Source organism: Miniopterus natalensis, chromosome 17 (genome assembly GCF_054644295.1).
Source record: "Miniopterus natalensis isolate mMinNat1 chromosome 17, mMinNat1.hap1, whole genome shotgun sequence".
Classification (NCBI taxonomy): Eukaryota; Metazoa; Chordata; class Mammalia; order Chiroptera; family Miniopteridae; genus Miniopterus; species Miniopterus natalensis.
Window position 1 is genome coordinate 6,185,731 of NC_142097.1, and position 25,909 is coordinate 6,211,639.

Below are 25,909 nucleotides of genomic sequence, written 5' to 3' on the forward strand. Positions count from 1 at the left end.
AACCCCTACCCTCACGACGAGTAACTGAATAACGAGGAAAGTGTCTAGTGTGCCCAACAGTGATAAGAGCTCAGGATGAAAACAAGACAGGGACAGTGGGGGGGAGGTTGGGGCTCTTGCAGAATAACTAAGATGGTGAGGGAAGGCCAGCGGGCACACGAGGAAATCTAACGCATTTGGACCCGACATGACAGCCATGACCTCAAGCGGGGGCCCTGAGTCACACCCTGAAGGCTCCTTTGGCTTTTAAAAACAAGATTTTACATTTCCATTTAGGACTTAAAATACACTCACCTTTTTAAAATTTTATTTTTAACCCTCACTTAAGGAGTGAGGATTTTTTTTCCATTTATTTTTAGAGAGTGGAAGGGGGGGAGACAGAGAGAGAGAGAGAAAGAGAGAAACATAGATGTGAGAGAGTCACATCGCTCGGTTGCCTCTCACACACACTCCATCCCCGGGCCAGGATAGAGCCTATAACCCAGGATAGGGCCCTTGATCGGGACTCAAACTGGTGACCCTCCAGTGTGCAGGCCAACAGTCTAACCACTGAGCCACGCCGAGCAGGGCAAAGCACACTCATCTTTTAAGGCCCAGCTACCTGTGTCCTGGTGTGGCCTTCTGAAGGCACAGTGTGCAGGAGCATACACAGGGCATTAGAGAGTCAGCTCTACTCTTCCAGCTGAGGACATAGAGTGTGTCTTTTCTGCCCCCCAATTGTATCCCCAGCTCCAAGCACAGTTTCCGTTACAAGGGAACCATGAGAGAAATATTTGTTGAATGAATGAATGAATGAATATATGACTCTCACATAGCACTTTTCAGATGGCCCGTGAGCTCCTCGAGGACAAGGAGTAGGCTCCTATGACGGATATCCTCGGGGTTGGTATTGGTCCCAACACCAATAAATACTAGGCTTGAGGAGTAAAGGGTGAGCCAGATATAAACAAGCAGCCAGGAAGGAAACCCATCAGAGTTCTTACCTGGGTGCCTGGGGAGAGCTTGCCAGCGACATTCATATAGAGATTAACCCAATTAAATAGACCTCTGTTGGGAACTGAGGGCCTCCTTGCTTGGAGCAGGATTTTCCACAGTGTGTTTGTTCAGCTAAACTTGCCCTGTGAGCTGCCATATGAATAGATTGCAACATGTTTAGGAATCCCTGCCCTGTAAAAGTTCATAGTATATATGAGAACTACTAAAGCTTTGGGGAAATTCTGAAGTGAAAAAACAATTTAAAATTTCAGTATGATCTGCCTCCCTCTTTTAAAAAATTTCCTACTAAAGAACTACTACCATCCTGTGGAATTAGTCTTCTATGGATCCCCCTCGAGAAAGCACTGGGACTGTGGCCGGATAACCCATATTGTGAGAAAAGTTCTGCAGAACAGAGGCTGTGTGGAGGTGTGGAAGCTGGGAGTGCCACACTGGCAGTTGCTGGCATAGGTAAAATAATGCCCCACCCCCACTGCAAAGAGACCTGTGTCTTAATCCCTGGAACCTAGGGATATGTTACCTTACATGGTCTTATGGACTGAATTGTGCCCCTCCCCAAATTGTGTTGAAGCCCTGACCCCCAACATGATGGTATTTGGAGATGAGACTTTGAGAGGTGATTAGTTTATAGGAGGTCTTGAGGGTAGGGCCCTGGTGATGGGATTAGTCGTCTCCTGAGAAGCGATGCCAGAGATTATCCCCCTCTCTGCCTCTCTCTCTATGCCCTGTGAGGGCACAACAAGAAGGTGGCCCGCAAGTAGAAAGAGGGCTTTCACCAGAAAGTGACCCTGCTGGCACCCTGATCTTGGACTTCCAGCCTCCAGAACTGGGAAGAAATAAATTTCTGTTGTTTTACCACCAGGCTGTGGTATTTTGTTAGAGCAGCCGGTGCTGACTAAGACACGTGGCATAGGGGCTTAGAGCTGCAGATGGAATTAAGGTCACTAATGAGCTGACCTTAAAAAGGGAGATGACCCTGGAGGAGCCCAGTGGAATCACAAGAGTCCTTAAATGTGGAAGACAGAAGCAGGAGAGTCTAAGTCAGGGAGACATTTGAAGATGCTGCACCGCTGCCTTAGAAGATGAGGAAGGGGCCACAAGCCAAAGGACGTGGCAGACTCCACGCCTAGAAAGGAGGGGAGGCAGATTTTCCTTTGGAGTCCCCAGAAGGAACGCAGCCTTGCCAACACTGAGACCGGTGAGACCCTTTTCAGACTCTTGGCCTCCATTTGTGCTGTTTTTAGCCACTAAGTTTGTAGTAATTTGCTCCAGCAGAAATAGAAAACTGATGTCATTACTGAAAAGGGAATTAGTGGTTGTCAAAAAAGGAGGGAAGGAGAAGTTCAGCTATGAACACATTGTACAGAAGCCCACAGTGACGATTTGCCCTTAGTTTCCTCTGATTCTGATTACATCTAATAGAAATTCCTGAAAGATTTTGATGGAACAAGTTTTCTCAAACTTTAGAAATATTTTACTGGCCATTTCTTTCATCTTATTTTAAATATGTTTTTATTGATTTTTTTTAGAGAGAGAGGAAGGGAGAGGGAGAGAGAAATAGAAACATGGATGAGAGAGAAACACCCCTCTGCTGCCTTCTGCATGCCCCTGACTGGGGATGGAGCCCACAACCTGGGCATGTGCCCCGACGGGGAATCAAACTGGTGACCTTTTGGTGCATGGGTCGATGCTCAACCAACTGAGCACACTGGCCAGGATCTACTGATTATTTCAATAACAAGATGGAATTAGGGACTCATTAAGATATTTGTGCTTCAGTAGGATTCACCCCCAAAAGCTGTCAATGAAATTTTGAAAGGAAGACTGAGCCTATGATGCCATTGAAAAAATTTTCTTGAATACTACTGTGTTAATTATGAAAATAGTAGGCGTGCATTATTCATTCATGCATTTTGGAAATATATGGCAGGGTCCCTGAGAGTACAACAGCAGAAACATCACAATAATGCATTTATAAAGTTTACAGTCTTCAAAACTTTACCAAAAAACTTAGGGCCATTCACTTGGAAAAATACCAAACCTTGGGGGAAGCGACTTCAGATATGAACCAGTCAAAATCCTCTATTTTGTAGATGACAAAAGCGAGGGCTAAAGAAGTCGATTAAATCAGGTAAAGAAAAAAATGTCTATGTATAGACCTATACCTATATCTTCATATAGTTTTATAGCCTAGGATGAATAATTTAACAGAAAAGAGTGCCTTTTCCATAATACATAAGACACTAGGTTAAAATACTTGTCCTAGGTTATAAAATGAATTAATGAGGAAGGTAGGGCCAGAGCCTGAACTTCTCTTGAGATCATGGTGGAAATTTCCTCAATAGTGTTCATTTGGTAAAAAACCGCTGGACCAACCCGGATACAAGAAAACAGAACAGGCTTCAAGTACTTCTTTGGACCACAGCACTGCAGATATGTCTCACGCAGATGCTGCCCCAGTCTGGACTGGTAATTATGGGCCACAAGGAAAGGCGATGTCCCTAGATCCCCCCTCCCCCCTCCGCCTTAGGGCAGAGAAACTGGAAATGGTAAATACTTTAAATTTCCATTTTTATTCCACAAAACAACAGCAAGGAAGGAATCTTGCTCCTGGCGAGGATACAGGGCTGGAGCCATTAGTTTCTTGAAGAGTTATTTATATGCCGCTAAATGAATGGCACTTTGGATTTAAATGACCTTACTCGCACTTGGGTTGGGCAGTTCATGCTGTTCACTAGCGCAAAACAGAAACAAAACCTCTCGTCACTAAAAAGAAATTCAGCCTCAGAGATGTTAAGCATCTAGCTTAAAGTAGAAATCAGCAGTCCTTTTAGGTGACCTGAAGGATGGGGGACAGAGCAAACACAGAGAGGATGACCTGTGGAGCCCTGAGGTGTCCCTTGCCGTCTCTGGAAGGACAAACAGCAACTGCGGACTCTGGCGGCCGGCCCCTGGACGGGAAAGAGTGGGTGCTGGTGTGCCCGCGGCCCAGCTCTGCTTTGCGTGTCCCTTGGTCTTCCAGCGGCTGCGCGAGTCCTGGAGACCCCGCACCTGAGCAGCCTGTCTGCCGGGCTCCCCCTCCCCAGAAAGCCCAAAGGGAAGGTCCCATATTCCTCCTAGTCCGCGTGCTGGCTCCGCCCCAGGAGACCCAAAGTTCATGCTCACTGCGCCCCCCCCCCCCCATTCTGAGTCTCTGCTTTCATGCCTAAAATGCAAGGTTTGCATTTGGGACAGTCTTTGGGCACCAGAATCTCGAGAGCTTGATAGGATATTGGATGGGGCAGCAGAATGTTGGTCAAAGACAGCTCGGATGGTAGGAAGGGTTCCCAGATAAAATCCAGGGTGCCTCGTTCAATTTGGAGTTCCGATAAAATTGTGCCCTCAATATTACAGTATCCTAAAATGACCATGGTTCAACTGAAATTCAAATTTAACTGGGCCTCCTGTATTCTTATCTGCTACATTCAACAACCCCAAATTTCTGGGGGATAGCAGGTAGCAGAGCCCGCCTTTGTGTGAGCTGTTTGAGTGGGAGAAGAAGAAACAGAGAAAGAAAGAAATGAAACACAATAGTTCTGAGAAGCAAAATCCATTCATCGCCCCCTCTCTCCCCCTTAGATCTTTGTGCGTGGTGCGTGTGCGGGTGTACATACAAGTACATGTAAGCCCTTGTGTTTTGTTGATACAAGGATCGCGGTATTGAAGAAAATTGTTGACAGTGATACTGATTACAGGCATTGGCAAAACAAGAGTGAAATTAAAAACAGTAAAAATGTAGTTAGTTTAAAAGTAACACTATTTGTTTCAGGGCAGCCTACCATATAAACCCAGCTGCCACACAGCCCAATCCCAATTTTGCCTGTTCCAAGTCTTTCCGTGTTTTAAGAGAACCATAAAATGTTACTAAAGGGTCTGAGAAATCATCTAGTCCAACCTTGACATTTACAGATTAAATAACCAAGACCCAGAGAGAAAGTCACCAATATAGAATCCGGCTGCCTGACACTATTAATAAGAGAACCATAATTTTTAAAGGCTTACTAAGTGCCAGGCATTTTCCTTAGCGGTCTACTTGTATAATCACATTTAATCATCACAACAACCCCACAATCATTCTCACTATTCAAATGAGGCAAACTGAGGCAGAGAGGATTCTGTAGTTTATCTAAGGTTCAAGGTTAGGTCGCTAGTGAGTAGGCGGCCGCTAAAATCCCAGCTAGTTTGGTTCTAGACCCATACGCTCAACCACGAAAGTGCGGCCTCTCCAGTAAGATGAGTTTATATCATTAAGCATGTTCAGACATGTAGATTTTCACAGCTTACTGCTCCTGTAGCATGATCTTGTACATAATAACAAGGTCACCCGAACGCAGCTCACAGGAAGCCGGCCGGACGCTCGCACTGCCCCGCTCGGCGGCCTCCGCGTCAAAGCAGTTATCTGCTCACTGGTGAACAAGCCCCGTAATACAGGGAGTCTTCTAGGACCAGAGAGCAATTGAGCTTCACTTCGTTTTTGAAACATTTTTAATGAAATACGTAACACCAGGGTCTACTATCAAAGCAAACATTCGCAGTCAGATAGGATTTTATGAGTTTACATTTTGAGTAGCTCATGAAAGAAAAGAAGAAGAAAAGAGAAGGGTGGGGGGGGGGGGAGGGAGAGAGAGAAATGAAAACAGAGAAGGCTCCCTGATCGACTGTTAGTCGCAAAAGAGACCAAGTTCTCTTAGGTAGAGGCAGGCCCTTTGTGAGCATGCGGCGGTGCAGCTATAGCTTTAATTATATACAGAAAGAATAAACACCATGCTCAATGTTACATTTATCTCCTTTTACAATATGCTTGCTTTCTTCTCTGTCTTTCTGAGCTATCAACCCCTAGCATCTCAGATGATCAATCCATCCGTCGGTTTCCAGACCCCAGGGCCTGTTTATCGCAGGCAGAGGATTAAGCTCGCCTGGGTCTGCTTTGAAGCCCTGTTTCCCGGAGCTACCCTTCCTGGGACTCAAAAGCCTGTCCGAGCTTTAAGAGAAAAACGAGGCAGCAATTGGCGTTCTCGGGAGCTCCAGGCTCCACCTGGGAGACACCAGGACTCCACCAGTCCAAGACAAGAGCCAGGAGCAGTGCAAACACTGTCTCCCCTCTGCCCCGCAGGGAAGGAAGGAAGGGTTTGTCTGATAGGCCTGTTTCTGCAGCCCTAGGCAGGACCTCGCCAAACCCTCTGAGAGACAGAGGAACCAGGCCCTCCCCGGTCCCCCCCAGGAACCCCTCAAGGGTGCATTGGAAATGAAGGGAGCTTTTTGCAAAACAAACCCGCATGCTCTTTTCCTCAGAAAGGTGGCAGTGTTGCCTTGCGGTTTTGACCAAATTGCAGAGCAGTGGCAACGTCTCTAGTGGATTAACACACCAGCCACCTCACCTCACCAGGGAAGGAGAGGGAGGGTGTAAGCACTGCTGAACCCGACCGCTGGCAGGCTCGCCCCAGAGCTCCAGGGCACCGAGCATTATTGCAGCTGAGCTCGGCGTTTCCATCTTGCTTCAACAGCACAGAGACTAAGAAAATCTCTAGTGGACCCCCAGAGACTTCTAAAAGCCAGGAGCACCTAAGGAAGCCACAGAGAACCCATGTTTTCCAGCATCCACTCTTCTCGTTGTTGAAATATCCACGCCAAGTGAAACACTGAGTGGTCCTTTGCAGAGGGCCAAGGAAAACTTAGCGAACTAGGCCAGCAACCTTCTAACACCTGCCCTACGGAATGTCCACAGCAGAGTTCTCATAAAATAATTCACCTTCTAAGTAAAAGTTCAGCCATCCACTGAGTGGCTTGTTACTGCTTTTATAGAACTGATATTATACAGTTATGAAGAAAGAACCCAAGAAGGCAGGGTCTCTGTGTCTAAATGTGGAACCCCACACAGTCAAGCCGTCCATGGGCGCCTATACCAACCCTTCCTGAGCAGCGCTCAGAGTTCCCATCGCTCCCACTCACCTTCACTCAGTGTCCTTTGAGAAGTTTCTCTATGCGCTACTGACACAGAAATTTGGGGAAAAATTCTCCATTTATAAATATCAGATGGTTTGGGAAAAAATATTTGTGGCACTGGACTTTTTTTCTCTCTCCCTACAGTGATGTCATTTTAAATACTTGTTGTGCTCCAAATTGGCTATTTTTACTTCCCCCAAGTGACTTTTTTGGGAAATACATTTGTTTGGATTAGCTGCATTTTAAGTGACCCCTGTAATCTAATACACAGCACCAGGTTCATCTTCTCAGCAAGTATAACTAATATTATGCCGCTCACAAACTTGAAACCCCCTAATTTGTTCGTTGTCAAACTTGTTCCTTTTGGGTGTACCCCCAAATTTTCTATTCACAGATACAGAGAGAAAAAACTAAAATGAAAGGATCGGCCTTTTCACAAACAAAAAGCGCGCTCGGCGACTCAAAGTACTTAAAACGGAAGACATTAAAGGCCCCCAAGGTCAAATACAATGTTCACTCCCACAGCGCGCTTTTCCGGAGCGAGGCTGAAAGCCTCGGCGGCTCTGGGACGCGCACGGGAAAGCCGTCCAGAGCTGAGAGGTGCAGAAGAGGAGAGTTTAGGAAGGAATGCCGGGCGCCTCAGCCCTACCTGATCTGAACTTGCTCCTAATCAGCAAAGAATGCTCAGCCCCCAGGAGGGTCATGTTGAGTCTCAGCGAGCCGCTGGTCCCTTGGCCAGGCGCCCCCCGCTTTCCACCGGGAACGGGCTCCCGGGAGCCCGGCTGAGCGCAGCGCACAGCGCAGAAGTCATCCAGCTCTCCGGGAGCTCCCCTGGGTAGGAGTCCAGCGGCCCGCGGGACCGGGGCCGGCGTCCCCGGGCGCCCGTGGCTCCCCCTCGCTGCGCGGGCGGGTTAACTCCTCGCCGGCGGGACCCTCCTCCGCCTCGCGCGCCCGGCCGGCCGCGGCATCCCGGGCGTTCTCGGCTGATGTCATAGGCCGCCCGCGCGCCCAGAGTCTCCGCCACCCCTTATGAAGGTCCCAAGTTTGCCATCTGATACTTTTTTACTACTGACAGGAGCTCAGCCAATCAGGAGCGGGAGCGGGGCCCCGGGCCTGGCGCAGCCCGCGGCGGCCGCGGAGCCGGCTCTTAACTCGGCGGAGGCCGAGCGGCCGCGGGGGCGCCGGGACCCGCGCGGGCAGAGCGCAGGAGCCCGGGGCGGACAGGGGGGCTGCGGGGCGCCGGGGCTCGCCCACGGGGAGCGGAGAGGGCTGGGCGGTGGGTGGGAGCGCGGGGCGTCCCCGCAGCCGGCTGCCGCCTGGGAGGCGGGCGCGCGGGAATCTCCTACCCGGCGCGGGACGCGCGCCTGCGGGACTCGGGGCTCGCCGCGCCCCGCGCTTTTCAGATAAGCGGGGCCAGTTGCGGATGAGCAGAGCTCCCTGCAGACCGAAGTGCCCACGTTCTCTCCCCGTTAGAGGGTCGCAGGCACAGACTTCATACATCTCGCAGCTCAAGCCCACGCGTCTGCGCCGTCCGGACAAACCTGACTCCGCGTGTCCGCGCGTCCAGCGGGACACAGCGCTCCCCCCTCCCTCCCGGGACGCCCTTTTGTGTACCCGGGAGGGTGCGATTCCAGGAGGGAGGGGTGTCCGGAGCAGGGGCCGGCCAGAGCTGGGCTTGGCTCAGCGCGGGAAGGCTCCAGGGCTTTTCCCTGGAGTGCCTCCCTCCTCAGGGCAAAGTCCATTCCAAGTCGAAGACCGAATTATTCGTGTCCAGAACGTGCCCGGTGGTGTAGACTCATCAATAAATGAAACAAAGACTCTGCTTTCAAGAAGACGCTTAATAGTTGGCGGCATAGAAAATAAAAGAGACATAGACGTCGGTAAAGTCCGGTTGAATTTGTTTGCAATCTTAATGCATGAGGGTCTCCAGGTATCATCTGTCACACAGGCCTGCCTATGTCTCAGGAGACCCCTAAACCCTCAAAACATCAGTAGGCAGCAGATAAAGACCTGACATGACCGTAACTCATGGTACACTTTTTAATGCCCTGAGTTTGGGCCTCTGCTGGAATTCTCTGATTCTTGAGCCCACTCTTTGGATCTGACCAGTCGTTTGTGTAAATAAGGTCTCTGGGATGGACCACGAATCCCTGACGTGTCGGAAGGGAGGGGAGGCAGAGCAGCCCACCTGTCCGATCTGGGAGCAGTGGCCTGGCCACGGAGCTCCCCCCCTCCCTCCAAGGACGCCCTTTTGTGTACCCAGGAGGGTGAGATTCTAGGAGGGAGGGGTGTCCGGAGGGGTGTCTGTGTGGAAGCAACATCCCCACACAGAGCGTATGGCTCTCAGCTGCCGCAAGCTGAGTGGCTTGAAACAGCGCAGGTTTATTCTGCAGTTTGGGGGTCCGTCTGAAATGCTCCCAGTGGGCTGGAACCAAGGTGTTTGCAGGGCTGTTCCTTTCTGGAGGATCTAGAAGAAAGTTGCTTTCTCACCCTTTCCAGCTTCTGGAGTCAGCCCGTGTCTCCTGGCTTGTGGCCCCTCCTCCATCTTCAAAGCCAGCCAGTGGGGGGTCAAGTTCCTACCCTGTGGTACGGCTCTGCCCTCTCCCCTCTACCCCCTCCGCACTGAAGGACCCTGTGGTTACACTGGGCCCACCTAGTGACTATCAACCTTAGTCCTTCCCATCTGTTACCTTGTTCCCCTTTGCCACCGATTCCTGGGGTTAAGATGTAAACGTGGGAAGAGGGGTTTTATCCCGCCTGCGAAGCAGCCTGACCCCTCTTTCCAGCAGCCTGTTCTTGTCTTCAGCCGAACCCCAGACTCCTGGTCTTCGATGGAAACAGGTCAAGCAGAGGGAGGGAGGTTTACAGGGATGCACAGGAGCCTGCAGGGATCCTGGCAAGCTCGGGGATGCCCGTGGCAGGGGAGCACTCTGTGGGAAGAGATTGGTGGGGAAAGGAACATTGCTAATTTATCGGAGTAGAGAAAAAACTATTCTGAACAGCTTTAAAAACAAAAGAAAGCCAAGTAGATTTTTATCCTGAGGACTGTAGAGCTGAGGAAAAGGCGACTTGGCAGAAAAGTCAAGTTTTTTTTTTTTAGTGAAAGTTGTGATAAAAACAGCTGAAGCCAGCATGAACGTAAGGGTCTGCATGACCTGGAAGAGCTGGACAGGAGTAAATTGTTTTCCTCTGTAGGCGTGTGTGTGTGCGTGTGTGGGGTGTGCATGTGTGCATGTGTATATGTGTGCGTGCAAGCGTGTGCGTGTGTGTGTAGTCATGTGCCTGTGTGTGGTGCGTGTGTGTATGTGTACGTGCTGTTGTGTGCCTGCATGTGGTGTGTGTGGGTGTAGGGAAGCATAGTTTCTTTTTTGAGTGCGTTTGGGAAATGCTGGTAACCATAGCCCTCCTCAGTTTTCCCATTACTGTGGAGATGCCCGCTGGGACTTACACCCCCTATGGCGTGGACCTATGGATATAAATATGCTCATATAGAAGCTCATCCTTCTGCCTCTCTATGCAAGCAATTTTTGTGGGGAAAAAAAATAGTGGAATTTGACGAGGATGTTCCTAGGGGAGCAGCATTGCCTGCCGTGCTCTGGGAGCAGCAGGCTAATGCAACAGCCGGCCAGCAGGCTCCGTCCTACACTGTGATCACCCCTGTAATCGCCTCGGCAGCACTTCCTGCCTGGCTGCCCCGTGACTTTCTCTCCTGAGGCGTAGAGTGAGCCCAGGGTGTGATGGAGAGGAGACACGGGAGCTTCTAGCATCCAGAAGCTGCCTCTGTGACCTGGAGTGAGTTATTAAGTCCTGGGAGACACTCAGCATCTTCATGGAGTTAGACCTGCCTCCAGAAGAGTGGGAGGGTTTACGTGAAATAATGCATGTGGAGTGCCCAGAACAACTTACTCTTCTTGGCGTGTTTTAAGCTCCCCTCTGCACCCTCTCTTCACCTCCAACTATTCTTGCTGATTCCAAGCAATCCTGACACCTCTTTTGTTATGACTTACCTTTGCCATCAGTTATCTTTGGCTGCCTAACGAACTACCAGCTTAAAGCAGCACACACATTCATTATCTCGCAGTTTCCATGGGTCAGGATTCTGGGCCTGACTTAGCTGGTCCTTAGCTCAGGACCTCACAAGGCCGCAGTCAAGGCGTTGGCCGGGCCAGTGGTTGCATCAGAGGCTTAGTGTCGTCTTCCAAGCTCACTAGTTGGTAGGATTCAGGTCCTTGCAGCTCTAGAACTGACCAAGGCTCTCTCTTCAAGGCCAGTCAGAGGACCTCTCTCAGAGAATTCTCTTCTAAAGGGCTCATCTGATTAGTCGGCCCCGCCCAGGACTAGCTCCCTTTTGATTAATTCAAAATCATACTAATTAGAAACCCTAATGACACCTGCAAAATCACTTCGGCCACAGACTGCAGCCTAATCGCGACAGTGTCAGTCCCACTCACCAGCCTTTGCCAGGCTGAAGGGTGGTCCCAGGGTGCAGCCCATCCAGGGCTACCTTAGAACTCGGCCTTCCACAGCCACGATCCTTCCTCGACCCTCCACAAACTGGGAGCGATTGTGTCTGTAGGCTGTCTGCAGCAGAGCTCAGGGTTGCCAGCTTGAACGCTGACCCCCTATGGACTTCCTCACGGTCAGCATGAGCTCTGCTACCAGGTCACAGGGCCAGGGATGGTGAGCGGCCAAACCCACAGCTCCCCTCTGCTGGCCTCAGGGCCTCCAGCTCTCCCCTTCTCAGCACAGGCCCCTCACCCCACCCAAGGCCATCGCGGTCTTCTTGGGCCTCATGGTCTTCTTGGCCTCAGTGCCTGTTCCTGGAATCGCCTCTTGCCTGTTTTCTCTTTTTCCTGTCACGTGTTCAGGGACGCACTCGGCCCTCTTTCATCCATGCATTGGAAATGTACTCGGGGAGCTTTGCAGATCACTTTGGTGGGTGCCCTGGCAGACACACAGTAAGCAGACAGTTTTGCAAACCCAATGATAGGCCCAGCAAGCTCGGCAGCAGGTGGCCTGTCCAAATGGGGCCGCCACGACCCAGCTCTAGTCGACTGTAGTCACTAGGGAGAGACCACAGGCAGTTGTGGCCATTTCCTCCAGTTGTCCAAAAGAACTGGAAATCCGTAATTTTAAAACACAGTGTGAGTCAACCAGGGTCAGATCTCGGCTGTGGGACCCGAGCCTTATACAATTTGGGGGACTTTTATTTATTTATTTAATTTTTATTTGTTTGTTTATTTATTTCTTTAATTCTTACCCAAGGATATTTTTTCCATTGATTTTTAGAGAGATTTATAGGGAAGGAGAGTGGGGGTGAGAGAGAGAGGGAGAGAGAAATATCAGTGCTAGAGAGACACATTGATCCTTTGCCTTCCACATGTGCCTCAGCCAGGCCTGGGAATGAACCTGCAACTCAGGTACGTGCCCTTGGCTGGAATCAAACCCACGACCCTTCAGTGTGTGGGCCGACACTCCACCCACTGGGCCACACCGGCCAGGGCAGCTTGGGGGCCTTTTAAAAAACAAGTGTAAAGTTAGAAATGTGATGTTAGTGTAAGTGTGACTATTGACTTAGACTGATAAATGGAGCTATGACGAACAGGAGCATGGACGATTCATTTCCTTTCTCATGAGATCCTTCGGTCAACTGACCAGATATGGTGACCAGAAATACTTCCCAATTGCTCTCTGGCTTCCCCTTCCCACCTGGAACTTGCCAGAACTCCCAGCACCCACAGTGCTAGGCGAGAGGGGGCCCCGACGCTTAAGCTTCATTAACTTCCCCGTATTAAACCATCTCTGGGCCAAGGAAACAGGCGTGCGAGCAGAGGGAGACTCCTCGGCACTGTTTTGCGACCTGTGCTGTGAAACCTGTGCTCTGATCTCCAAGAACTTTCATCCAGACCCCGGCAGGGAGGGTAGATATGTCCTCCCAGGTTACCTGTTTAAGGAATTGCTTATTTAAGAAGTTCAGCCTCAGCCTATAACCTGTTTCAGTTACAGAAATATTTGTTAACCACAGGATCTGTTCTAGCACAAAGGTAAAGAAGATAAGACCCTGGGCCCCCAGGGGCTAAGAATATAGCGATAGAGCATCAGACTCCCAAAAAAACAGAAACCCAACGTCATTATAACACCAGCAATGCCACGAATCCCACGTAGAACTCACGTGAGCCACCCTAGTACAGCCTGGTCCTTTTTTGAATGAAAGTGAATATAAAAGGACTTTTTCCTCATTTAAACAAAGACTTAAGTCAAATAAATGTAAAGAAAGTCATTTCAGTTGAAAGTATCTGCCGTGCCCCTTCTTCCCTTGCTGGCCAGCAGCGCCTCTCACCCTTCCCTCCTCTCCTTGCACTTCCCGGTTCTCACTCCTGTGCAAGAAAAGGGAATACAGTTTGAGAATTCTGGCTTATTTATTTATTTTTGTTTGTTTATTTAATTTATTTTTTCCATCACTTTTCAGAGAGAGTGGGAGAGAGAGAGAGAAACATCGATGTGAAAGAGACACATCAATTGGTTGCCTCCTGCAAGTGCTCTGACCAGACCGAGCCTGCAACCAAGGTACATGCTCTTGGCCGGAACCAAACCCAGGACCCTTCAGTCTGTAGGCCGATGCTCTAACCACTGAGTCAAACTGGCCAGGGCGATAGTTCTGGTTTAAAGCCACCGGGTTGGGCCTCACTGGGCAGAGGACACGGCCACTGTGGTAAAAAGTCCTGCATCCATGTATTACCTCTTCAGGGTCTCCGTCCTTGCTGCTCTGACAGGGTGGGGAGCGGCATTGATCAGAAACAAAAAGGTGCATTCTGACATGTTTAAATCAGTCACACCAGTTGTCCCAGCTCCATTCCTGCCTCTCTCTGTCTAGAGACTTCCTACTTATACTTCAAAACCCAACTCAGATTCGCCTTAATCAGAAAACCTTCCTAGAAAGCCCCAGGCAGAGTTCATCACACTCCCTGGCTTTCCTGCCCTCATATCTCGCAGGCACTCCTGGTCTTGCCTTTGTCAAGGGGTGTCATCGATGACTTTTTAACATGAAAACCCTTCCCCTAGTTTACAGGCTACCAGGGGACAGACATTGTTTTCATCTCTGTCTATAACTTGTTGTCTGTTTTTCCTTTAATTCTAGTTTGCTAATTTTTTGGATTTCTCATCACATAGTCAGCTGCCCGTTGACATGTGTTCGAATCATTACATATCAAGCGGCATTTCTTGTTTTGGATCTTTCCTTCTGCAAATAGATTATAAGCTTCCTGAGGACTTTGACTCTGTCTTCCATTCTTTGTATCCACCCAGGCATCTTAGACGCAGCTTCCGAGGATGAACAGCGGCTGCTGGACAGTGCCTGGGGCGTGGGGACTGGTGTTTTCAGATTCATTCCATCCAGGGCCTGACACAACATTGCGCACTTTCCAGAGGTGGTGATGAAACCACTTCTGGTTCATGAAGTGTGAGCTGCTCTGGGAGTTTGCTTTCTCTTCCAAACAGTGTGTGTGTGTGTGTGCGTGTGTGTGCAATTGGTCACATTCTGTCTCTTAACTCTCCTTTCGCTCAGCACGCCTGGCATCTCCCCCACTCCCCAGGAAACAGAATGGGGGCCCATAAATCCCTGACCTGCCTCAGGTGACCTTACAAATCACGCGTGCCTCGTCTCATTAACCCGGCCGCCTATTATGGCTAAGGAATGGCGAAGTGCTGCCCAGCGTGCAGCGGGGGCAGGGACGGCCACCCGGGCCACTTAGGGGACCACAATTGCTCAAGAGCTTCCCAAACTTCCTCTTTGCCTCGCCCCACATTTCCAGGGGCAGAGGAGAGCTTTCAGCTCCAGAGGACACTGTCTGGGAAGAGCATCTTCCTCTCTCCGAAAGCAACATGGCCCACTCAGGGAACTGGAGCAGCTCCTCTAAAACTGACACCGACTATTAAAATCAGTACATTCCCAGTGAGAACGTCTGAAAAGGGAGAATTCCAAGCGCTACTAAAATCAGCTATGATAACAGAAAAGAAAATTCACGGTGGGAGGCTTGCTAACCAACAATACTTTCAGCAGTCTCTGGAACTCAGTGTTCAGCAAAAGGTGACTTCAAAAAATCATTCAGTGTAGCAAACGGCCAAGGGCCTGTCAGACCCACTGAGTGCTTCTGCAGCAAAATTCCTTTTCGTGACTAGCATTTGAACTCCAGCTTTACAGAAACTGACCCAGCACCTCTCAGGCTTTAACCTACATGACGCTGAGGCAGGGGTTGCAATCTTTGTTATGCCTCTTCTCATAAGATTTATTTCTATTAAAATTTTTTTAGACCAGTCTTAGGTTCACAGCAACATTGAGAAGGAGGCACAGAGAGTTCCCAGCCCCACACGTGCACAGCTTCCCCACGATCAGCATCTCACCACAGAGGTGCATCATGACACCTGACGGGCCTACACTGACACGTCATAATCACCCGAATCCACAGATCACCTTAGGGCTCGCCTTGTGTTGGACAGCCTGTAGGTTTCGGATAAGTGTATAGTGACATGCATCCATTAGTATAGTATCGTACGGATTAGTTTCGCTGCCTAAAAGTCCTTCGTGCTCCCCTTACTCACCTCCGACCCCGACAAGGTTTTCTTGTTTTACAATTGCCCGGTTTTTACGCTTCTTTTCTCCGCTGGCATATGTCCTCTGAGCTTTTGAAGCCCGGTTGTGCGTATTTTCTTTGTGATCCTCACATCAATGCTGTGAGGTATTTGAGATGCTTTCTGACGGCCGAAGTACCTGATGTAGGGGAGAGGACCACTGACTCACTGGAACTTGTCCCTCTGGGGAGAGGGAAGACCAGGTCTTGGGTCTCAAGGTTTCCATCTGACTCTTCTTTTCATGAGCTCGTGCAGCCTCTCGTTTGACAGGTGACTCCGAGGCCTGCTCAGGTTTCCCACTCTGGGTACACACTGCCTCCCACAGGTGGTGTTTTTTTTCTTCTTTTAATTCTCCTGGGTGGTCAGTATTCATGTCAGGGGGAATATAAACATCTCTACGTTGCTTCCTGGCTCATGCAGTATTTTCTTACAGTACATTGCCAATTTCTGTTTTTCTTCTGGAAAATTCTTTACTATGAACTGACCTTGGTACTGACCCATGCCGTAAAAACAAAACAAAACAAAAAACCACAAGAACCAGGATTTTGTTACATTATTATTTAAAACTAAAGAATGGTAACTGTGTGTCTAAAGCTTTCAAGACATGAAACTGGGGTAACTTCCAGTATGTTTGAGAGAAAATTTATTAAAAATGACCAAAGGAGAACCCTAGAAGATCCAATGACATTTACACGGGGGCCGATGGGCTGGGTGTGGGAGGAAGGTGACTGAGACATGGCGCTGTTGGTGGTGTGCCCTTCCTCTCGGGTACGGGGCAGCGGTGGCATGGTGGCTGCCTGCGGCAAAGGACGGGGGCTCTGGGGCCAGGTACCTGAGTGTAACTCCTTGGCCCCACCTTTTATTACCTGTGTGACCCTGGGCATGCTTTTTTTTTTTTTTTAATATATCTTTATTGCTTTCAGAGAGAGGAAAGGAGAGGGAGAGAGAGAGAAACATCACTGAGGAGAGATTCATTGATCAGTGCCTCCTGCACGCCCCCAACTGGGGATGGAGCCCGCAACCCGGGCATGTGCCCTGACCGGGAATCGAACCCCGATTGCCTGGATCCTAGGCCAACGCTCGGCTGCTGAGCCAGGCCTGGCTGGGTGGGAATGCTTCTTAACTGCTCCGTTCTTTGTGCCTCTGTTTCCTCCACTGTAAGGTGAGGATAGTTCATAAAGGTCTAGAGAGGGCTCAGTGAGTAAACAAATATGTGTAAAGCACTCAGGACACGGCCTGGCTCCTGGGAAGTTCCCGTCGAAGGAGATCCATGAAGATGGCTGTCACGGTGGTGGCGACGGCAACAGTGATGACCGCATGTCCCTCGACCAAGGCTGTTACAGGCGAAGCTAAGGCTTCCATCTCTGAGTGGATGCCGCCTTCAACCTTGCGGAGAAGCACCTTGTGTATTTTAACGTCCTCCACAAACGCCACATGTGATAGTCTTTTGGGAAATGATTGTTTTCTGTGGTGGAAACAGCCTGGGCAATTCAAAAGCCGTTTGGAAAAAGCCAGCATCTTTTAAACCGCCCGCCCCCCGTTGCAGGAGACCTGGCTGTTGGCGCGTGAAATCGGCGCCTGGAGGCTGGAGGTGGCGCTGCGGCTGCCAGGACAATGCCGGGCGCCGCAGGCCTGGGCTGGCCGGCACCCGAGTCTTTCCTAAGGGTTCCACTGGAAATAGAAATGGGGAATGAGCCATGCTGAAGTTAGCCATAATAAGGGAGACCGAGATAGTTGGTTTTGAGGCATTTCGACTTTGGAAGTTTGGGTTTTGCTCTATTTGAAAAGAACCCCCCCCCCCCCAAAGTAATATCTCCTTGGGTAGGATGTTTGTGAAGTTCGAACTAATAATTGTGGAGGTTCTGTGTCCTCCTTTGTTTTTTGGGTTTTGTGTTTGTTTGCTTTTGCTACGTTGAGTTTGATGATCGGCGATTTTGTGGACAGGAAATAGAGCCGAGTGCTGAATGCTGTGACACGTCTCTGTCACCAAAGGATGTCCTGCGCCGGGGCTGCAGAATCCATTCTCATGGGCGCGTTTGTACATACTTTCGTGCATGCCCAGCATTAGCCGCTGTTGAGTAAACGCCGATCCTAGGGTAAAGAGCCCAGTGGTTTCTCATCTCATTTAATACTCATAATAGCCTTAGGAAGTGGTACAATTTTATTCCAATCTTACAGAGAGGGAACTGAGGCTTAGAGACAGCGCCATCCTTAGGCCAGGGGCTCTACCCCAGACGCCACATCTCAGGGGCCTCCTGTGCTTTGGAGTGCTCCCCCTGACACTTTCTAAGTCTTCCTGGGGTACCTGGGAGCTGCGGAGGCCAGCCGTGCCACCTGGGCCAGGCACCCTGAGCCCAAGTCAGAGAGGGTGGGACCCCCTTCTTGATCTCCGCTTCTTCCCTTTGGGTTGTCCTCTAACCCTCCAGCCTGTGGCGGGGTCAACCAGGTGCCCAAAGGAGCTCCAGAACTGGACCCTAATGGGTTGTCCTGGAGCCTCATGAGCAGCACGGGCTCCAGGGGCCTGGTGAGCGGGTGGCTTCCCCTGACAGGTGTGTAATTGGGCTGCCAGGACGGTGCTGGCACGCTGATCTGACTTACGCACATTATTCATATAGACGGGGTCCTGCAAAAAACATTTTCCCAAAGCCCCTGCTGTAAGCAGCCCTGTTTAGAGAGGTGAAGAGGTTGATCAAGATCATCCAGCTGGTAAGTGGCAGGACCGTTACCTGGCCTCAGGGCTGTGTGAAGTGCTCACATATTAGTTCTTTATTTTTAAAGATATTAGGAGTTGTTATCCTTATATATACATTCTGCAAAATAATTCCCTCAACAATATTTATTAAGTCACTTTTGTGCAGAATGATTAAATAAGTCTTCAGCAATTTTGTTTGGTCTGTGGCCACCTTCCAGGCTAGGCCTACCTCAGGTAAGAATGTGAATTTAATAGTCTTTCCAGGTTCCTTATGGGACATTGGAACGTCCCAGGATTAGAGTATCGGGTAGGGATTGGTGGTGTGGCACCAGCTGTTAAGCCAGTCATCAATGGTGTAGCTTGATCCTTGAGACATTGGTGGGTTTTTAGAAAAAGCCTTCAGCTTGTTGGAAATGATACCACACCTGGGAACACAACCAAAGCATTTCTGATGTCTGACAAAAGCATCGCCAAAGGGGGAGAAAGAGAGAGAAAAAAACAATAACAATCTACAAACATTCATGACTGTGGAATTTAGAAATTACTGACGTTATTTGTTTATTAAAGATTATAACTCACTTCAACGTCACAAAGAATGAAACCCCGTTGACCAGATGACAAGCACAGCCTGTTCTTTATGATAATGCCAACAATAAAACTAGAAGACTTTACAGTTTGTTATTTATTGAGTTGACTGGACAAATCACTTTTCTACATTCAAGGCTTGAAAACCCTTTATTTTCTCTTTCCTGCCCATAAATAAAAACAGCATGGATGGTACATTCATCTCAATGCACTCCGCACTGCGAAAGCAACAGCAGCTGGCTCTGGTGCACAGAAGTGCCAGAGTTTGCAGCATTGACACTCTTGCTTTCCACTGCTTTGTAGAAGGGATTTTTGGGCTCATGGTAATGATAGAACTTAAATTTTTCCCTCCAATGAATATCTTACATTTATGTATTTTTCTGTATCTTCAGCCACCGTGCTGGACCACAGCAACATGCATTTCTCATTAGCTGGTGTAATAACCTAAATATTCTCCACACTTTCACTCCTGCCCCTCCAAAGTCGATTCTCTACACAGCAGCCAGATTGACCCTTTAACGTAAATTAGCCTAAAGTGCTCCCTTGCTCAGTGCTCTCCAGTGGCTTGCCAATGCCCTCAGAGCGAAACCAGACATCTTCCTGTGGCTGCTCTGGATAGCTTCTGATAGCTCCTTTTTTCTCCCCCTCTTTCCTCCGTCTACCCTTCACTTGGGGGGGTGGCGTGGGAGGGGAGGGGAGTTGACCAGTATGGCCAGCACTAGCAGGCTCCTTTGCCCTCTGACTTTTGGGTGTGTTCAGCCAATGGGGAGCTCTGCGTGGATTGGGGGGGTGGGAGAGTGAGGCCAGGGCATTTGCTTCCCAAGGTCCCCTGGCCACAGCCTCAACCCCTGTGAAGGCCCCAGCTCTCACCAGGTGGCCTTCCACAGTCAGCTGCCTCCCGTGGGTCCTGGTGACCACCCGTCCTCCTCCTTCAGCACTAGGACAATCAGGGTGTCCTGCTGTTTCTGGCTCCGGGGTATTGTGCGGTGCTTTGTGGTCTTCTTACTCCCCCATCTTTGTAAATATGACTCTTAGTAAAATTTCAATTTGCCCAATTTTGTGTGCCACCTACTCCTTGCTCAGCTTAAAGATCCCCAAGTCTGGCACCTGCCTAAGCCAGGCTCTCCTCGTTTACTGTCCTTGTCACACTGATCTCCTCTCCATCCGCTCCCCCCCCCCCCCCCCCCCCCCGCTCATTCGCTGTCCTCCTGCTGGAATATCCTTCCCCCAGACCTTTGCACACCGGACTCCATTCACATGAGTATCAGCCTCACAGAAAAGCCTTCTCTGAGGTTCTTAGCTCGGGCAGCCCACTCCTCCCAGACACTTTTGATCAATTTCTATGCTTTATTTTCTTAAAGTCCCTTATCATTAACAGAATTTATCTCATTTAGCTATCTACTTGTCTTTTTTTTGTCTCCATGACTAAAATGCGAGCTAGGATCTTGCCTCTCCTGTGTTCTTTAACCCCAGAGCTTAGAACTGTGTCTTGAACATAGTAGGAGCTCAATAAGTAGTTGCTAAGCATTTGACCATCTCATTTTACAGAAAAGGAAGCTGAGATCTATGGGAATGGACCTTGTCCAGGTGCTCACATAGGAACTTGAACCAAGGGCTCTGTGACCCACGGCTCTTTTTCCATTTTCAAGTTTCTGTCTCTTTTCTCTTTCGTTCACATATCTTACCTCCCATGCCTTCTTGTAGCTATGAACCATGGACTAAGGTGTAATGTTTAGATAGTGACTTGGAAAACACCATTCTGGTGTTGGAGAGCACTTGGGAAAATCAAGACCTGTGAGATCTTTGAGGGAGCCAGGGCATCTGTACTACAAATAGTAAAAATATAATTCAGCAAAATCGTAATTATGTTACTTAATTGACGAGCATTCACTCTGGACCAAACACCAGGTTATGAGGTACTTTACGTGCAATTCATATGAATGCTTGTATATTCCTCATGGCAGCCCTGTGATCTACATACCCTCCTCTAATTTAGGGGAAGGAGCTGAACTTCAGGGAGCCTCGGAGACTGCAAGGCTACGGGAGAGGTGCCTCAGATTCCGACCCGGGCCTCACTCACCTACCCTGGCACGCTACCTCCTCCAAACTAGTGAGGCTCCTGGTAAGTCGTGGCGGGGAGCTGCTGGTTACTCAGCTTCCAAAGTGAGAGTGAGACAGACGTCAGGCCCCGATTGGGAGGTCAGTCAGTTTGGAAAATTGGATATGGGTGAAGGAATTAAATACATTCCTTTGGCGTGCTTCTTTGATGTTTGTGTTTGGAGCTGGGGAGCTGGAACAGAGAGCACAAAGGGCCGATGTAAAGCTGAGTGCAGGCATTAGATCGTGAGCACCGAAGTCAGAGACTGAGGTCAGGCTCATGGCAAAGATGCCACTTCCTGCCCTTTGATGTTCCGGCATCTTCTCTGTGCCTTTAAGAGTGTTCTTTGGAAACAACATGGAAAAAACACCTGATATTCAAGGAGAGTCTTTCTCTCTGACTCAGTGATAAGGGAGATACTGGCTGGACCCTTCAGAGGGCAGAGATAAGTTGTGCCTGAAAGGTAGAGACCAGCACTGAGGCCTCATAAAGCAGCAACACAGGAAGGACAGAGTCAGGGGAGAGTGTTCAGAAGTTCAGAGCATCTGGTAGAAACAGAGGCGGCCAAGCTGAGGGCTTGGTGATCTTTGATTGACAGGAGACTTCAGACCATCGCATGTCAATTCTTACTTGTGGCCCAAGTTTCAGTATTAAATTTATTTCCTTGATGGAAGCCACCTGCAAATGCCCACTCTTTGCCCCAGAAGAGTTTCTCTCCATTTCAGAAAAGGAATTAATGGCCAAAAAGGATGGTTAGGCTGGTCTATCCAGGGAACCAAAGGCAGGTAGAGGCAGTGTGTAGCTATCAAATATTAATCTCTATTCTTCAAGCATCCCAAAGAAATTTATTAATTTGTTACCACACAGGGACTGTTGTGCAATTGACACTAAGAAAAAATACTTCTGCACTTTACTAAGTCTACATTTGAGCCGCCCAATGTTTTCATCATAATATTTACTTCTGGGTAAATAGGCTAAATTCTCCGATTCTGATACGAAACAGAAAGATCAGAGAATGAAAATAAATAGATGACATGGCTGTTTAAAGATCATGCAAAATGTTTTCTGGCAGCGTAAATATTTGATTGTAAAACTTTCAATATGTTGTGTCTATTAACTAGTAATGTACAATATTTAAATAATTCAGCCAGCAGAAGTGGGCCAAGGTCATAGGGGAGTACAGAGTGAAGGCCCAGTCTGGCTAGATGCCAACTTGCAGTCATAACACAACCCTGAGGCTGGCCCCAGACACTGTTCATTCCATCTGGAGCTCTCTGGTCAGGACCAAGCCTCAGACAAGAGCAGAGGGTTACATGGAACATGCAGGGGCATTTAAAATTTCCCTGTCATTTTCCACGGCTAATTTGCTTTCCACAGAAGCTTTTATGTATCTTTTATATTTGGACCTTTAGATGCTCAATGCAGTCAGTAGTCTTTGGCATGCTTCTTTGATTTTTGTGTTTGGAGTTGGGGAAGTGGAATGATGTTTCTGGAATACCATCCAGGACTTATGTGGAATTACTCTGAAATTCCATCCAGCCTATTAATAATCCTGATTCTACATGTATAATCTGCAAAAAGCATTGGATTTATAGTCAAGAGGACTGAATTTGGGAGATCTTCCTAGCCATCTGAATGGGGGAAGTTCTCTGAATCTCTCTGGGCCTCACTTTCGTCGTCTGTAAAATAGGACCAATATGTTTCCTGGTTATTGTACTGGGTGGTTGTGAGGATCAAAATGGAAACAAGATAGAACAACTAAAAGTACGAAAGTCCTATAAAAGACTGTTCTAACTGAAGAGAGCATTGCATTCACTTCAGAGTGCACCCCCTTTGTATATGCTTCAACATCTCACATGGAGCCTGGCTCCTTGTAAATCTCTTTACAAGCCTGTTGACTGAATGAATGAGCACCCTTGGTGCCTGAGTGTTCCTCTCCTCTCAGTTCTCCAAGGAGTCAAAGACGATGAACTCAGAGTGAGGAGCCCCCACTAATCAAGACCACAAAGGGCCCTTGGCATTCTCAAGGGATACATCCTGCAACCCCGAGTCCTCAGCTTCCTGAATAAAGCTGAAGCGGAGAAGGGCAGAGCTGCCCTGAGAAGCAGAGATTCAGTGTGGCAGACGGGCTCACTCCTGGCCCCGCCACTCTCTTTTGCCCGGCAACATCCCAAGGGGTGGAATTCTTAGGAAAAAGGCAAATTTCTAGACATCGTGGATCCCAAGGTGCCTCATAAACAGTAAAACCCAGAAGTCTTAGATCTGCAGATTTGTCATTTTAAATGATTGGGAAGAAAGTAATTTTGTAAAGCCGCGTGGATAATGCATTAATTACAATCCTCTGCGTTCATTTGTTTCATGGGGAGAGTACTTGAGACCGCTCTCGGCCACCCCGCATAACAGGATGGCTCCCTCCCACACTTTTTGAACGTTTCCCGATGGTTTATGAGGCAGTGCAAAGGCATTCACATGGAGAGGCTGATACCTAACTAGTTTTAACAGACTGCATTCTTTTGTGTCTGAATTTAGAACGGACTTTATTACACTATGTGCACCTTTTTTCACTTACCCCTCACTCGCTGAGTGCTTACTATGTGCAAAATCGGAAAAATGCTACCTGCTATGGGAGGTAAAGTATGGGACATTAATTTGTACCTTTAAAGACCTTACCATCAGTTTGGTGGGGGCTGGGGGTGGTAAAAGGCATGTGGCAACAGAGTGTCAACTAGAATGCAGTGGCCTGTCGGTGCTGGTATTGTTTGGAGATACTGACTGTACATTGCTGAGAGCATTTGGTAGGCAATAAGGAAACATGTGTTGAACGAATAAATGAATGTATTAAAGACCTACTGTATTTTATGGATGGTAAGATGGACATTTTTCCATCTTTTATCTTATAATCAACACTCAAATCTGGTGGAATATGATAAATAGTAACACAAGGGGGGATTTATTTAACTATTAGAATACAGCACCTAATTCCTTGGACATCAGGAGAGGAAGGTTCTTTTTTGTTTTGTTTGTTTTGTTTTTTGTGGACCAAGCTAGACTATAGAGAGGAGAAAGGAAGATATTTTTGCAACGGAGCTTGGGAGTGGAAGGTCAACAGTCAACATGGAAATAGGTGGAAGGGGGTTCAAGGGTGAACACGGAGAGAGAGAGAGACAGAAGTGATTAAAACATATTTCAGGGCTATTGAAAAGGCAGATATTCCTGGAATGAAAAGTTCATATTGAGAATAGTGCAGCATAAGCCTGTACATAAAGGTAGGATCATGGCAGATTGTAGAGGCTTTGAAAAAAAGCTGGGAAGTTTGGATTTCATCTTGTATATGCATTTTGAGCCAAAGAGTAACATACTAAAAATAGTGTTCTAAGAGGATTAATCCGGGCAGAGTGGATTGAAGTGTGTAAAACTGAAGACAGGGAGAACAGTTAGGGGATTATCTTTGTAATCCAGCAGAAATGTAATGAGATACCGTAGTAGGACTGTAGAAATGAGAATGGAGAGCAAGGGTGGGATATGAGAGAACTGTGATGAGTTGGTAAATGATGTCTCTTAAGTTTTATATAACTATCATTTATTTTACTCTTTCTATGTGCCAGGCAGCATTGTGTTAAGTACCTTTAAGAATCATCTCACTTCAAATTCAAACAGGGCTCATTCTTATTATTTTTTATTATTTTCTCATTTTCTCTTATTATTTTCTTCATTTTATAGCTGAGGAAACAGTAACAGGTACATAAGCTTGTATTACTAAACACGTTTTGTCTTAAATTCTTTTTTGTTTAATGCTAGTATTACTATCCCTGTATTTTTTGTTTGCTTCTGCAAGTCACATCTTTGTACATCATTTTATTTTAATTTTTTATGTCATTTTGTTTTAAGTATTTATTTAATTTAAAAAACCCCCACACAATTTGGATTTTAAATCTGATTCAATTCTAGTGTTCAAATGGGAGAGATTTAACCCATTAACATTTATTGTGGTACATTATTTGGTTAGTATTACTTCTCTTGTTTTGTTTTCTGCTTTTCTATGTTCCATAGTTCTTAATTTTCTCTTTCTATTTTTCTTGCCTATAGTGATTTTCAAATTCTATATGTTAGTTTTAGTCTTTTAATGTTACCATATCTCTTTTAAAACAAGTTGAACATATATTTTTCTATTAATGCTGTGATCTTTCATTTATGCATTCCCTGTGTTAGGAGCAATATTCCCCTTTCTCATCGCCTAGACATTCTCCAGGACTTAGTTGGTTGGCACTTCTGGGAACCCTTCTCTGATTCTTGCAAACTGGAGTATAATTTAATCTTTCTACTCTCCCTCTTTAGTTTTTGTTGAAACAATCAAGAATATTAAATCCAGAAGATTTAATAATCAGACTTAAATGATTTATTTTTTCATTATACAGTACTTTTGACAAGAAAAGTTCTTACATTTGCATTCAGTTTAAAAATATGAAACTTAACTCTAGTAAAAGTATTACTGTTCTTATTACTCATGATCATTCATTTACACTCTGCCTTCTTTAATCTTTCATTCTCTGTTTTGTTTTCTTGCATTATGTCTTTCAATTTTATTTACTTATTTTTGTCAAATCACTTTCTCTGATCTATTTTGCAGGAAGAGGTACACTGGTGTAGCTTTAAAGTCTGCATGTTGAAGAATATTTTTGTTTGTCACAATATTTTCTCATCCAAAATCTGTTTTTCTGGTTTTTAGTGTTGTAAAGGGGAAATTTGATGTAGAATTGACTTTTTAATTTTGTGGATAATTAAAAAAAAATCTTTGGATGCTTAAGGGATTTAACCCCTAATACTTGAATTTAAAAATGCAAACAAGATACATCTTGATGTGTGTCTCAATTCATTTAGTTAATGTGATGCATGGTGTAAAACTCATGACATTTTTTTAGTTCAGAAAT

General features: G+C 47.5%; 1 protein-coding gene across 1 annotated transcript in view; it reads right to left on the minus strand.

Moving 5' to 3' along the window:
• MYOCD (myocardin) overlaps positions 1–7,816 on the minus strand; it is an 83,361-nt gene extending 75,545 nt beyond the window's left edge. Inside the window, exon 1 of the mRNA XM_087826509.1 lies at positions 7,628–7,816. Within this exon, the coding sequence (XP_087682635.1) occupies positions 7,628–7,682 (55 nt within the window). The 5' untranslated portion in view covers positions 7,683–7,816. The remainder of the gene's footprint in view (positions 1–7,627) is intronic.
• Between the last annotated feature and the right edge of the window lie 18,093 nt (positions 7,817–25,909).